A 13,722-nucleotide genomic window follows, 5' to 3' on the forward strand; every position below is an offset into this window, starting at 1 on the left:
TGTAGATTACCCAGCTGCCTGTAAGGGTTTGAGAGACCATATCAGAGCAGATTGTGATGGGGGCCCCCTGTCAGATAAGCACCGACTTTAGGGCTACGGGTGCCAGTCGTGGCATTACAGAATCTGCAGCAGACACTGGGTGCCCATCTGCTGCTCTCTTGCACTTTTTCAGCAAAAACCCTTTTCTTTGTCCCAGCGCTCCGTCGGTTTCTTCTAAAATCTTCTAAATCCGCTCTCATGTCCCACACGTCTCCATTAAAGCCGATGCATTCTGAGTCCAAGCATGCTTTTAGCGGCCAGGGGCTTCAAAGATGATGGGAAAAGTGACAGTTAAAGCCGCCTATACCCATGACGCATCTTATTTCCTATCATTCGTGAGTCACTATTGTGTGACCAAGCTTAAGTTGAAGAGGCGGGAAGCCGAGAAACAAATCGACCCAGCTCAGAAAAGAAACTTGGAGGAAAGTTTAAGAGGAATATTATCTGTTTAACGTGCCATTTAAATAACAATAGCCGTGGGCCTTGAAGTTCAGTTCGCTGTCAGAGACTTTTGATGAGTCCCAAGTATCTATAGAAGCAGAGCTCGAACAAAAGAGCTGCACAGATGACAGCTTTCACCACAGGGTGATGTGTGAACGAAACCATACGGCGGCAAATGGACGAATGCATCCAGAAGGGAGAGCACACGGGTCCGCATGGAAACCAACATCGCTTAATGGCATCGGTGTGATTAATGAGCTCTGTAACTGCTGAACTTGTACAAAGTGACACCGGCATTTGGCACGGTCTGTCAGTCCCATCTCTCACCTGACAGACAAAGTGCATTTTGAAGCCCCTGCAACCTCGCGGAGCTGCAGAGCCCTGCTTTCAACGGCAGGCTGCTCCCTTTCTCCCCTAAGAGGAAGGATAGAGTAACCCCGATAAGAGCTGACAGCACTGTAATGACGAATGCAAATGAAAAGGGCGTGGGGTAAATGCAAATGCTAAAAGCACAATGGGCAATGTGATTAAAAAGCGCTCTAGAGCCTTTTATCTCGTGGCGCTGCTCGTCCTGGGAACACTATTTCAAAGGGCTGACTCCGGTCTCAGAGCTTCTCTTCACTGCCTTTTCTTTCCCATAAAGGGATTCAACCTTTGATAGGTTTTGTAGGCCTGCTGTCTCTCCCAAAGACGGCCCTCCGAGTCTGCACTTTGATGACATAGTGACAGGTGGCAGAGGAGCCTGCATCGATACAGGCTCAACAAGAGGGCATGAAGAGACACTCAAGTATGTCATTTGAGATTGGGCCATAGCTGGTGCTTCATAAAGGTGGTCAGCTGACATTCACAAGAGTTATTTCAATCTACAGTACTAATGTAATTTGCATGCCTAAAACAAGATTTAAAAATAATAAAAATCACTAGTAAATTCTATATTAGCATTTAATCCAAATACTTTTAATATTTCAGTGTCTTTATTAATTAAGTTTGGTAGTAAATTATTGGGGATAATTCACATCGTTGCACATAAAACATGCTCAATGTTGTTAGAATGTGTCATCCACATCCTCATGTAGCTGTTATACAAAGAGGTTATTTTAACATACTAACTTTGAATGTCTATGTTTGTTGAACTTAAATTTAATTTAAAATTAACTAATTAAACTAAATTATTAATTTAAATAAAAAAGGAAGCCATATTAAATATGTAAACTTTTATTTTCAATTAGAATTACTTTCAATCATTACTTAATAAAAAACATTTATTAACATTTTATTAACATTTTATTTTAATGTAGAATGAGAGTTTTTTTATGATAATGAAAATGTTATGGTAATGAAAAATTGACAATTTTGTGCTGACATTCTGACAATGTTTGCTTAATGTGGTTAAAATATTGTCCATATCATCATAAAGTTTTTATTTAAATATGTTATTTTTAAACCTACCAATGTATTGTGAATGTCTATTAGTTGAATGGAAATTAAATTACTATTTTACTTTAAAAAGGAAATTTGACCATTTTTGCAGACAAGAAAAAAAAAGTTTGCTTAATTCTGCTAATAAAACTAAACAAGAAGACACATCATTTATTTTTATCTATCCATATCTCTGTCTTCTATTTTGTTGTAGTAATGGCTATTGCAGTAAACTGTATGTTTTATTAGGCAACACACCTGCAGGTGAATTGTACGTTACCACAGATTTTGTAAACATATTCCAGCAATTGAGTTATGTACCACCACTTTTTGAAGAGACAACTTGCGGCAAGGATGTATCTAATAAAGAGAAGTTGTCAAGCTGGAGTTTTTCTTTGTGTTTGCTGCGGTTGTCATCAGTGGCTGATCCTGTTAGAGCGGCGATATTCTCGCTTACACAGCTCTCATCTGCAATCCTCTCTCCACTGACTTGGATGAAAAAAAAAAAATATGTGTATATATATATATATATATATATATATATATATATATATATATATATATATATATATATATATATATATATAATATAAATCTAATAAAGACTGATGACAACCGCAGCAAACACAAAGAAAAACTCCATCTTGACAACTTCTCTATTAGATTTATTTATATATATATAAATATATATATTCGCCTTCAACACATACAATGCAGGTTTCAAAGATTCAGGATAGAAGGAGGCATCAGTTAGTACTGTAGAATATTTGTCGCCTCGTGCCACTTCCCGTGTGGACAGTCACCGCATCAACTGATTATAATTCTAAATAAATAAAAGAAAAAAGAAATAAATGTCAAAAAAAATTAAAAAAATAGGTACATAAGGAAATAAAATTATAAATAATTATTTATTTTTGCTTTTTTACTTTTCTTTGTACGTTTATTTATATATATATATATATATATATATATATATATATATATATATATATATATACATATACATATATATATATATATATATATATATATATATATATATATATATATATATATATATATATATATATATATATATATATACATATATATATATATACATATATATATATATACATATATACATATATATATATATACATATATATACATATATATATATATATATATATATATATATATTTGCTTTTTTACATTTCTTTGTACATTTCTTTCTTTATTTATTTATTTATTTATTTATTTATAATTACGGCAGCTTTGGCATTCCATAGATTTGATCGTAGAAAAGTAAAATGCAGGATTCAAGCTAGTTAGCAAAAACCTACAACTAAACCAGAATACTTGTTTACTTTAATATCTGCTGCCCAATTTAAAAAAAAAAATGACAGCCATGTAATATAGAAAAAGACGTAAAGAGGATCTTGCACACTTTTCAGTCTACAGATAACATGATTTTAAGTAAAACAAATAATAAAAAAACTATATACTTGCTGGGCCCTATATTTCCATTTGCTGTGTATCCAGAAAATATATATATATTTTTTACTTACTTTTTTACTACACTCTTAAAAATAAAGGTGCTTCACGATGCCATGGAAGAACCTTTTTTGTCTAAATGGTTCCATAAAGAACCTTTAACATCTGAATAACCTTTCTGTTCCGAAGAGATGGTTCTTTATAGAACCTTTGACTGAATGTTCTTTGTGGAACCAAAAATGGTTCTACTATGGCATCGCTTGCACCTTTATTTTTAAGAGTGTAGCATCTCCATATGTAATTCTTATATTTCTACATTGTGGATAAAATATAAATAAAAAAAGTATTGGATTATGTTTTATAGGAATACTGTTTAGGTCTTTCTACTTCAGACTTTCATATTTAATTCAATGTGTTACTTGTTTGTTTGTTTTTTGTTTTGTTTTGTAATTAACTGTGAAAAATTTTTTTACACCATTTTTTGTGTGTGTGTAGTAGCCTATGTATTATATGCACATCATTTATTTAGATGATATTGTTCGTGATTGTTTGCTGTGGATTGTTTTTATCCCCCCACCCCCAGTTCATCCTTGCAATCGGGGCTTCATTGAAATCTAGAATCATTAAGAATTTGATTAGAAATGCATATTAAATTTGAATAATTTACTGGCTAGTAAAACCAATGCCTTGGACATTCAATTATCAAGTCCAGACTATGAACTATTCACAGTCACAACCTCTGTATCGCTGACAAGACAAAACAAAACGTTCAAACATCATATTTTTGTTTGCATTGCCAAATTTCAGAGCCATCAAAATGATTATTTGTGTCTTACCTGATGATGGATACAAAGCAGCAGACTGGTTGTCTGCACAGTAGGCTTTGATTGATGATATGAACTTTTGTACACTGCAGTGGGACCTTTTTATAGTGTCAGTCAGGGCATCTGGAAGAGGGCAGTGCTTACTAGAGGGCAGTGCTAGACTAGTTTAAAGTCAGAGCAGAATCTTGCAGTCTCTCAGAGCAAGTCTCTGTGTCTAGGCTCAAACTGAATGAAAGTATCTGCTCTGCCTCATTTCAAAGTATGAACAGTTATGTCATTCAAGACTGTGAATAATACATTGCTGCTCAGATGATCTTATGCGTGGTGTTTACTTCACAGGGAGGATACATCAAATGATCTCTTCAGAATGAAGCCTTTTTATTTGCCATACCATAGAGGAGTGTAGAAAAGACCTTGAATGCGTAATCCTCAGTTACAAGTTCTGCATTCTTAAGAAGAACACAGCTAGACATTTCCGTCTAAAGCACATAATCCTGCTGATATTCAACAAAGTAAAGATCTTACATAAAATTCCATGATTTTGAATTGACCTAATAGTATTACATCAGTAGCTTGGAAGTCACACAGCATAGAACAACAATGCTAAATGCAAATAAGAGAATGCAATTTAATCATACATAGGGTAGATAATTAAATAGGCGTATGATCTTTTGAAAAGGATATGGATACCTTTTGTGCTGCATGGCATACAAACTGCACTGTATTTAGGTGCAAATTCATTTGCCCATTGGTGGAAGCTATCATCCTTGAAAACCATAAAGAAAATATGATGCAAGGTGAAAGAAAATATGACCCAGACTGTGTTAAATACCATTTGAAATGAGGATAAACATGGTTTACACTGGCCACAATGTTTTCTGTGCAATTAATTATGGCTGCTGAAAGCAGGGCTGGACTGGGACAAAAAATCGGCCCTGGCATTTTTTGGTCCATGCGTCCCACCACCACCACCTATATATATATATATATATATATATATATATATATATACAGTATATATACATACACTCACTGGCCACTTTATTAGGTACGCCTTGCTAGTGGCTACCTACTGGCTGCTCGCTGTCCCTGTGCGATGGCAAAAAAAAAAAAAAAAAATTCTGTCAGCCCCTTAAGTGCGTCGGCCCACCGGGAAAATGCCCGGTATGCCGATTACCAATCCAGCCCTGGCTGAGAGCATATAACCATTGAAATCCATTAAAATCCATTGATTTAGAAACCAAGCATTAAAAACAAATATATATATATATATATATATATATATATATATATATATATATATATATATATATATATATATATATATAGCTTTAATACATTTACTTTTTTTTTGTCATTTGTGCTGTACGTTGAAGGTACTCTATACAAAGGGAAGGTTTTTTCCTAAGTTTACATGCAGTTTAGCACTTTTTGCACTTTTCATCCCAAGCGGCTCATAATGCATTTATTTCATGGTTGGGGTTAAATGTCAATGGTGATACAAAAGGACTGTAAAGTAACTGTCCAATTCCACAAACTCTGTCATTTACTATTTGACCTGAAACACCTTCCCCCATATTTCTAAATTAATATAATTTGTACCACCTAAATCACAACCAAAGTTAGATAATATGATTGCTTGTTGATAAGTTCTCTTTAAAGCAGTTAATTGAATTAATCAGGAAGGTTTTTAATCAAATGCATCAGTGGTTTTGTGTGATTATCTTTCATTAGCTTCATTTTACCCCTATTAAAACTGTTGATAAACAGCTTGATGAAGCTTAGTGAGAAACAGTTCTGTTGTTGTCTGAGTCAGATGTCTGAAGACCTCTATACAAACACTGGTTGATTAGTCTCAGGATGCAAAACGGGACTCACCACAAAACAGGCACCTAGACAATCTATTAGGAAAGTTATGAGTAAACGACTTTCCTTGAAAAAGAAATGGCTTTGACCAGTGTCCCCTGTGTTTTGACCGAGAACCAAATAGATCTTAGTAACAGATGTCAGAGGAAGGCCAGAGGGGATGTAGACCCCTCCTTCCTGTGTCTCAAAGGGCCACTAAATGTTTTAATTACCATGCCGGCGAGATGTGTCTACAGGGAGCTCTCTGCTAAATGTTAGCCCCTGTTCCTCAAATAAAGAAGAAAAAAATTAATGTGGTTGTTTTTAAAAGTGAGCAAAGTAATGGCGCTTTGGGCTATCATACTGCAAAAGGAGTATGGCTGCTCCCATTTGGATGAATGGTCTGACGGTGTGGCTTATTAGAGGAGGGAAATGGTTCACACACTTTTTCAAAAAATGAAAAAGGTTTGGAAACATTTGTTGTATGCTCTCTTATTAGGAGATATGAGATTCTTTAAACCACTTAAGAGGGGTCCAAAATCAAGCATCTTAGCGGGGTTTTCGAACGCTCTTCCGAGTACTTTGTCTTTCTTTTCTTTTGCTTTATTCAATTATTGTGTTCAAGAATACTGAATGTTTTTCATGGCTAGCTTAAAAAATATAACAAACATCCATATACAGTGTAGGATTTTTTTTATTATTTTTCACTACTGCACAGACTCCGGCTCCAAATGACACAATTTTTGCAAGATGACAGCAGCCAGACAGATGTTTTGGCTTCACTTTTCTATAGTGGAAGGAAGTGAAGACACTCCGTCCATCTTTTTTAACAGTCTATTTTTTTTACAGTCTATTGTTTAAACAAATAGAGCAGCGATTTGATAGCCTGGCAATATTTAAATTTTTCAGGGAAACTGACTACAAATGGCCCACTTAAAGGGTTAGTTCACCCAAAAATAAAAATTAGCCTGTGTTTTACTCACCCTCAAAGCATCCTAAGTGTATATGACTTTCTTATTTCAGACAATTTGAATCGGAGTTATATTAAAAATTGTCCTGGCCCCTCCAAGCCTTACAATGAGGGTAAGCGTGTGCTTTTTGTTAACAGTTCAGAAGATGTGAAATAAAGTGCGCACATCTGTAATAAAACGACACTGCAAAAAATGCTTTTCTTACTTAGATTTTTTTTTTCTTGTTTCCAGCCAAAATATCTAATAATTCTTAAAACAAGAAGGATTTTCTTAGTAAACATTAACAAGCACAATATCTCATATTTCTAGGTATGTGAATATATATATAATATATATAACTAATAATCTGTTGAGCGTTATATGTTAATTAGTTATATGTTATTAATTATAATATTAATTATTTATTACTAAAACTTATTATATTGGAATGATTAAGTTGGAATGATTCGCATTCGGTCTTGTTTTTACAAATATATCAGCTTTTTCAATGGCATTGAAACTTGACAAAGTAAGACTGATGGGAGACAAGCTTTGTGTGACGAAATTGATAAAAATGGCCTCCTCCTTGAAAATACCATATGTTTTTTCCCCTCAGTGCACAACATAATAAATAAATAAATTAATTAATTAAATAAACACTCAAGAACCTTCATAGTGTAATCAAATTGAGTGTGAAAAAGCTGCAATTCCATCGCATCAAGCAACATTCCTAATCCGTTAAAGGATTAAACAAGGTATTGTTGTGTGCCAAGCATGGCAGTCATAGCATTTAATCGTTTCAAACATTCCATCAAAGATTATTCCAATGTCTTGGCTTTTTAGATTTCTCTACTGACAACATACACAGCAGCTTTGACTTCTCTCAGAAACTCCAATGCAAAACATTGGAGTTAAGATAAGTCTCATGATAAACCCCCAGACTGCCTTTGTAATTTATTGTGAATGTGTCATAGTATTATTTATTGATAATACCGCAAATATTTATATATATTTAGTGCTTTCCTCCATATCAAAAAAAATGTGCATTACTTTTAAATCAAGTAACTATTGAGTCAATAATTAATTCTACTTTTTTCTCTCAAAAATACAGTTTCATTCAGAAACAAAACAAGTGACTAGATGAATTCAAACTTTCATACCACTATTTTGCTCTTACTATTTCCTCTATGTATTAACATGGCAGAAATAGTAAAACTAATATTCTGGTATGCAATTCTGAATTTAGCCAGAGTCTTTATGAGCGAGTCCGTGAATCGGTTTGTTCAACTGATATGTTCAAAAAACAGATTGATTCAGGAACTAAGCTCAAAGGCACAGAACATTTTCATTTTGGAACTCTTTTCATCAGTGGAGCAAAGCCAGAAAACTAAATTGTAAATTACTCCTTATTGTTGAATTGTTGTTTAAAAGCCGTTCTAAAACTTATTTGTTGTGTCTTAAGGGAAAGTGAAGTGGTGTGTGGCCAAGTATGGTGATCCATACTCAGAATTTGTGCTCCGCATTTAACCCATCCAAGTGTACACACAGTAGTGAACATACACCCGGAGCAGTAGGCAGGCAATGCTGATACCTCAGTCGTGGTATTGAGGGTAGAGAGAGTGTCGGTTATTCACTCCCCCACCTACAATCCCTGCCGGACCTGAGACTCGAACCCACGGCCTTCAGGTTACAAGTCCAACTCTCTATCCATTAGGCCACGACTGCCCCTCTGTTACTCTAACATTACGAATTACCAAAACTTTATGAACTCTAATAGAGGGAAACTCTATTTATGGTAATGTGTCAAAATAGAATAAAATTAGAATAGACATCAGAGCAGGAGAGAATTCATCAGAATTATTAGCACAGTAGGCTAAGCACATCTGTATTAATTTTATATTCAACCTCACTATCCTTGTGGAGTCAAAACTCTGAGAAATTGAATGTTTGATTATTAGGTGGAATTTACTGATGGCTTGAAGTAGAAATCTAGTCTGGCTAATTCAGAGGATGCGGGCACTAGATTTTACAAACTGGCATTGGTTTGTATCGGTATACTTGGCTCATTTCGTGAAGCAGTTGTGAGAGCACATGGTTAATTAGCCTTGACTAGCCACTGCTATAAACAGAAACCATAGGGTCTCATCCATCAAGACCACTGTGAGCATTTAACAAACAGAACATTTAACATTCTCTTTTATGGCTCTGGGACACTATCAATTCAGGGGCAACGTTCTGTGTCTCGGTTGTGCGTGCAGGTGCGTATTATAGTCCCATCCGCAATATCAAGTGACAGCATATCATTCTCCAATTTAGGACAAGTCTCAGTTTCCCAGAGAGCTAATAGTGTTCGCTAAGGTTAATTTCCTTCCATACATCTGCCATCAATAAGCAATTAAGTGCTGAGGAAACAAAAACTCTCAAACCTTCACACATTCCTCCATCCCTTTTGGTTTAATCAATTAATTTAAATTGCACATTTATTGGAGAGTAGCACATGGATTTAGACTTAAAGTGACACTTGGAAAAAAACGTTATTACCCTTGGCCTCCTGATACGCCGTCTTTTTTGTTCTTCTGCCTGCTTAGTATGCAAGCGAATCAAGTGATTCACAGCAGATGTTCTGAAGGGCTCTTTATAAAGGAATAGTTTCCTCAATAATGAAAACACTATCAAACATGTATGACATTCTTGTTTTGTTCTTTTTTGAAGAATGTCCAGGCTACTCAATATGATAAATGTTATCAAGAACTGCACTTATGAGCCTTAAAACGCAAAAAAAAAAAAAAGTATCACAAATGCTATATTCCAAGTCTAATGAAGAAATGCAATAGTTTTGTGTGAGAAACCCACCATAATTGAAATTAAGTTGTAATTTACTGAATATCTCTTGCACATTTATAAACTGAATATCTTTTGCACATTTCCCTTCCAATGCCAGTTGTTACAGCTCATTGGGAAAAGGGGAAATTAACAGTGAATAACGACAAAATTGTCAGTCTTTAATCTTCAGAACACTTGAAATATAGTGCAAGTCACGTAGAGCACTTTGATTTTAAGTGTATAATGTTTTATGGTGTTTTTGCATGGAAAAAAACAACCTTTCTTCCCTCTGTGTTCCACGGAAGAAAGTAAGTCATACGTGTTTGGAATGACATAAGGGTGAATAAATTTCACAATTTTCATTTTTGGGTGAACTAACTCTCGAATCCTCTGCTGATATCACATGCCTTTTGTCATCCTTTCAACACTGAAGACAGGTCTAAACTAAGCAGAAGCAACATCCAATTGTCTCAGCAGGCTGTGAAAGGGAATTTGCAGGAAGTGTTTTATGTGATAATGCAGCTGCCTGAATAGTCAATGCCCTCCTACGCTGCCTGGCACGTTGACAGAGGATCATAAATTGAACTGGGAAGGGCTTCCAGCGTCATATTCTTACTACATTAAGCACCAGGAAGTCCGTCTTCGTCTTGCCCATGGATCCCCAAAGGTGGTCAAGACATGCGCTTCTGCTTTTCCGATGTCATGACACGCTCGTATGAGCTGGTTGATATTATATGCATAAAGCTTCCCACATCGTCTTAAACAACTTGGGTTTCGCATACACAGCCTTTATGACCGATGCTTTTTATGTTTCAGATAGCTGCTGGAATGCCGAGCACTATAACAGCACCCCCAGGACCGCACATTTGTGGTTCTGCATCGTAGGTGGTTGTATCTCATTTCACTGCGAGGGGTCAGAGTCTTTGCAGACCAAGAAATCCAGTGCTGTAACTCCCTGTGGCCCTGCCACGATCCTCTCATCTTCCAGACTTCCGTTTCCTTCCTCTTTCGCCTTAAGAGTTCTCTGTATAATACTGCTTCTGTACTGGCCCATATGAGAAGTCGGCCTCTCATTGAAAAAATAAAGCTATGCTGACATGCTCCAAAACCCCCAGCCATGCACCACTACATCTCCACTTGAAAGTGCATTGGTTATACACTATATTTCAGAATATGTATCAAAGACTAAAGAGTTTTAAAGCTAGTATGGGAGATTTAGCATTCAAACGCTTAATAGGGAATAATGTCATGTCAGTACGAAGAAAATGCAGCTCTGAAATGCTGCTCAGATTGATGAATGTGGTAAAAGTGTCCCAGAATGTCTTATAGACGTCTTTTTCTATTCCGCAGCTCCACCCAACAACATCTCAGTTGTGGCAGAGAACACGCCAGCACCGTTCAGCCGCTACCAGGCCCAGAACCTTACTCTGGTCTGCACTGCCAAAGGAGGCAAACCAGCTCCATCGGTGAGTCCCAGTCAGATTTATGCACAAACACATACTGTTTATACTGTAAATAGGCATCATTTCCAGTCATTACAGATGTCCCTAAGACTTTTTCTTTCTTTTTTTTTGCCAAGGTCAATTTTGTCCCCTCTACTTTATGAAATAGCTCACTGCAGGGATGTGTCTAATACAGAGAAGAAATCCCCAGTTGCCGAGCGGCAGTTTCTTTCATGTGTGTGATAATGAAGGGAGTTCTGGCACTGGAATTTGTTATTTGTATTGTTTTGCTATTTTTCAGTTTTCAGCTTACTACTGCATCCATTACCCATAAACCAAAATGCATGACAATGTGTCTCCACTCATAATGTGCAAAATATGTCAAATTTATTGGGTGTTTCTTCAGCACTATTTTAGCAAGATAAATTGCTCCTTCATATCACTTTGTCCTAGTAAATATCAAGTCATTGTGCTTTTACTTGTTCAATTGTGTGTTTTTATTGTTGTTTTTGTGGACAATCCCAGTCTTAATGACACATTTTACTTGACTTGTAAATGAGTAAATCATCTATTACAGACTTGTTTTCCTGAACACATTGACTTTTTCATCAAAACAGAACAAGAAACAAAACAGAAGCCTTGTTTGTATATATTTATTTATTGAAAAATCAGTTATTTGTTGTTCCTGCATATTTTAGGGGCCAGTTGGTGTAATTTTTTATTTGTTTGTTCATTTTTATTCACTGATTATTCAGTGATTGTGTATAGGGTAGAGTGCAAAGGCCTTGTAACTTTTTGAAGTGAATATTTTCATTGAAGTCATGGGGTTTCTGCCGCCCACACACCTCAACCTCATGAACACCATCCTCACAAGCTCCGCTTGAGTTCAGACAGTGGTTTGTAAAAAATCCCTCCAGCCCATTAATCATGCTCTGTGGGCGCAGCATAATGTATTCCAGATCTATCTTGCCCCCATCTCCAGCAATTAAGAGCCCAGCGTGATAGGCATGTGGTGTGAAAATGATTTCCACCACCCCACCTGAAGAGTCACATTGCCAAGCAAAAGGCTGACCAGCTCTGGCCTCTATTAGCACACAACCCATGAGTGCAAATCCCAAGGAGAGCTCACCCCACCGCTCCTCCCCTCATTACCAGCCAATCCATTGCCATTCATTCACACAAGACAGTCTCCACTTCATCAGCGTAGGCTGTACGCTCCTCATCAAACTCCCAGGTAGGCCCGCTAATTCAGACGAACAACGGGAGCCCAGAAACAGCGGTTAAATTAGAGCTGAAAAGATCTTAGTCAAAGGTTCCTGGATGTCTGGGAGGCTGATGAGGCTCTTGTGATAATATTTTTCAAAGGAGTGTAAGACCTTGGCTGATGGTTTAATGTGGCTTGATTTGTGTCATCCTCAATAGTGAGTGAACCGGTTCTTTTGGTTGTGTGTAGACAACTTATTCAGAGATATAAAGATTGATTCTCTCTTGCACTGTTCGACAGTATTTCAATGGCCTGTGAATATATTTGGAAACATTTTTTTTCAAGTATATTACTGTTAAAAAGACAGTAGACAGTTTTATTTGTCCATTTAATCAGTGTAAATGTAATTGTATAACATAGCTGGAGTGTGTTAATTGAGATCTTCCTGATTTTCACATTACTGTCAAAAATTATAAATCTTTTTAAAAAATTATGGCATGTGTACCATCAAAATAAGACACACAAAATAGAAATATTATTAATATTTAAAAAATAAAAAAATTATGTAAACATTTATATTAAAAAAGAAAACGAAGAATAATATACTGCAAAATATGTCTAAAATATTGATTGTTTCAGCAGCCATTGCATCAGTGTCACATGATCCTTCAGGAATCATTCTGACGGTGATTTGCAGCTCAAGAAACCATTTTTTGTTATTATCAGTGTTGAAAACAGTTGCTGTGCTTTATGTTTTTGTGAAAACCATCATCCGGTTTTAATAGATTTCTTTATTGAATAGAAAGCTCAAAATAAGTTTTTATTTAAAATAGAAATCCTTTTTATCAATGTCTTTACTATCACTTTTGATCAATTTAATGCATCGTTGCTGATTGAAATTATTGATTTATTTAAAGGTTAAAAAATAATTCTGACCCCAACCCTTTGAACAGTAGTGTATGTATAAGTTTGCTTGTGTAAAACTGCATGAGAGAATTTTATTGTTTTTAACATTAATGTTCATAGTCAGTTGGGCTATGAAAATAAGATTATTATCATCCTTTTTACGTTTATGTCCTCATCAAAACACAAGCAGTTGAAGGTTGTACCATACAGGATAGTACTTAATTAAGTTAATTAAGTATATAGTTTTGTGTGGTAATGAAGTATGTGGTTGAGAAATGGGGAAAGGGAGGAGTAGTTTTATGCATTTTGATAAGGCTCTAAAATTCATTCAGAATGTCTCGATGGGACTAAAG

At 35.7% G+C, this 13,722-nt stretch overlaps 1 protein-coding gene across 3 annotated transcripts in view; it reads left to right on the forward strand.

Annotated features, from left to right (window-relative positions):
• LOC306854726 (immunoglobulin superfamily member 21-like) overlaps nt 1–13,722 on the forward strand; it is a gene marked incomplete at its 5' end in the record, with an annotated part of 209,342 nt that overhangs the window by 171,244 nt on the left and 24,376 nt on the right. For all 3 annotated transcript variants that reach the window (XM_079392967.1, XM_079392966.1, XM_079392965.1), the window contains one exon: nt 11,168–11,283. In XM_079392967.1, the coding sequence (XP_079249093.1) occupies nt 11,168–11,283 (116 nt within the window). The remainder of the gene's footprint in view (nt 1–11,167; nt 11,284–13,722) is intronic.

Source organism: Barbus barbus, assembly GCF_936440315.1.
Source record: "Barbus barbus genome assembly, chromosome: 35".
NCBI classification, from domain to species: Eukaryota; Metazoa; Chordata; class Actinopteri; order Cypriniformes; family Cyprinidae; genus Barbus; species Barbus barbus.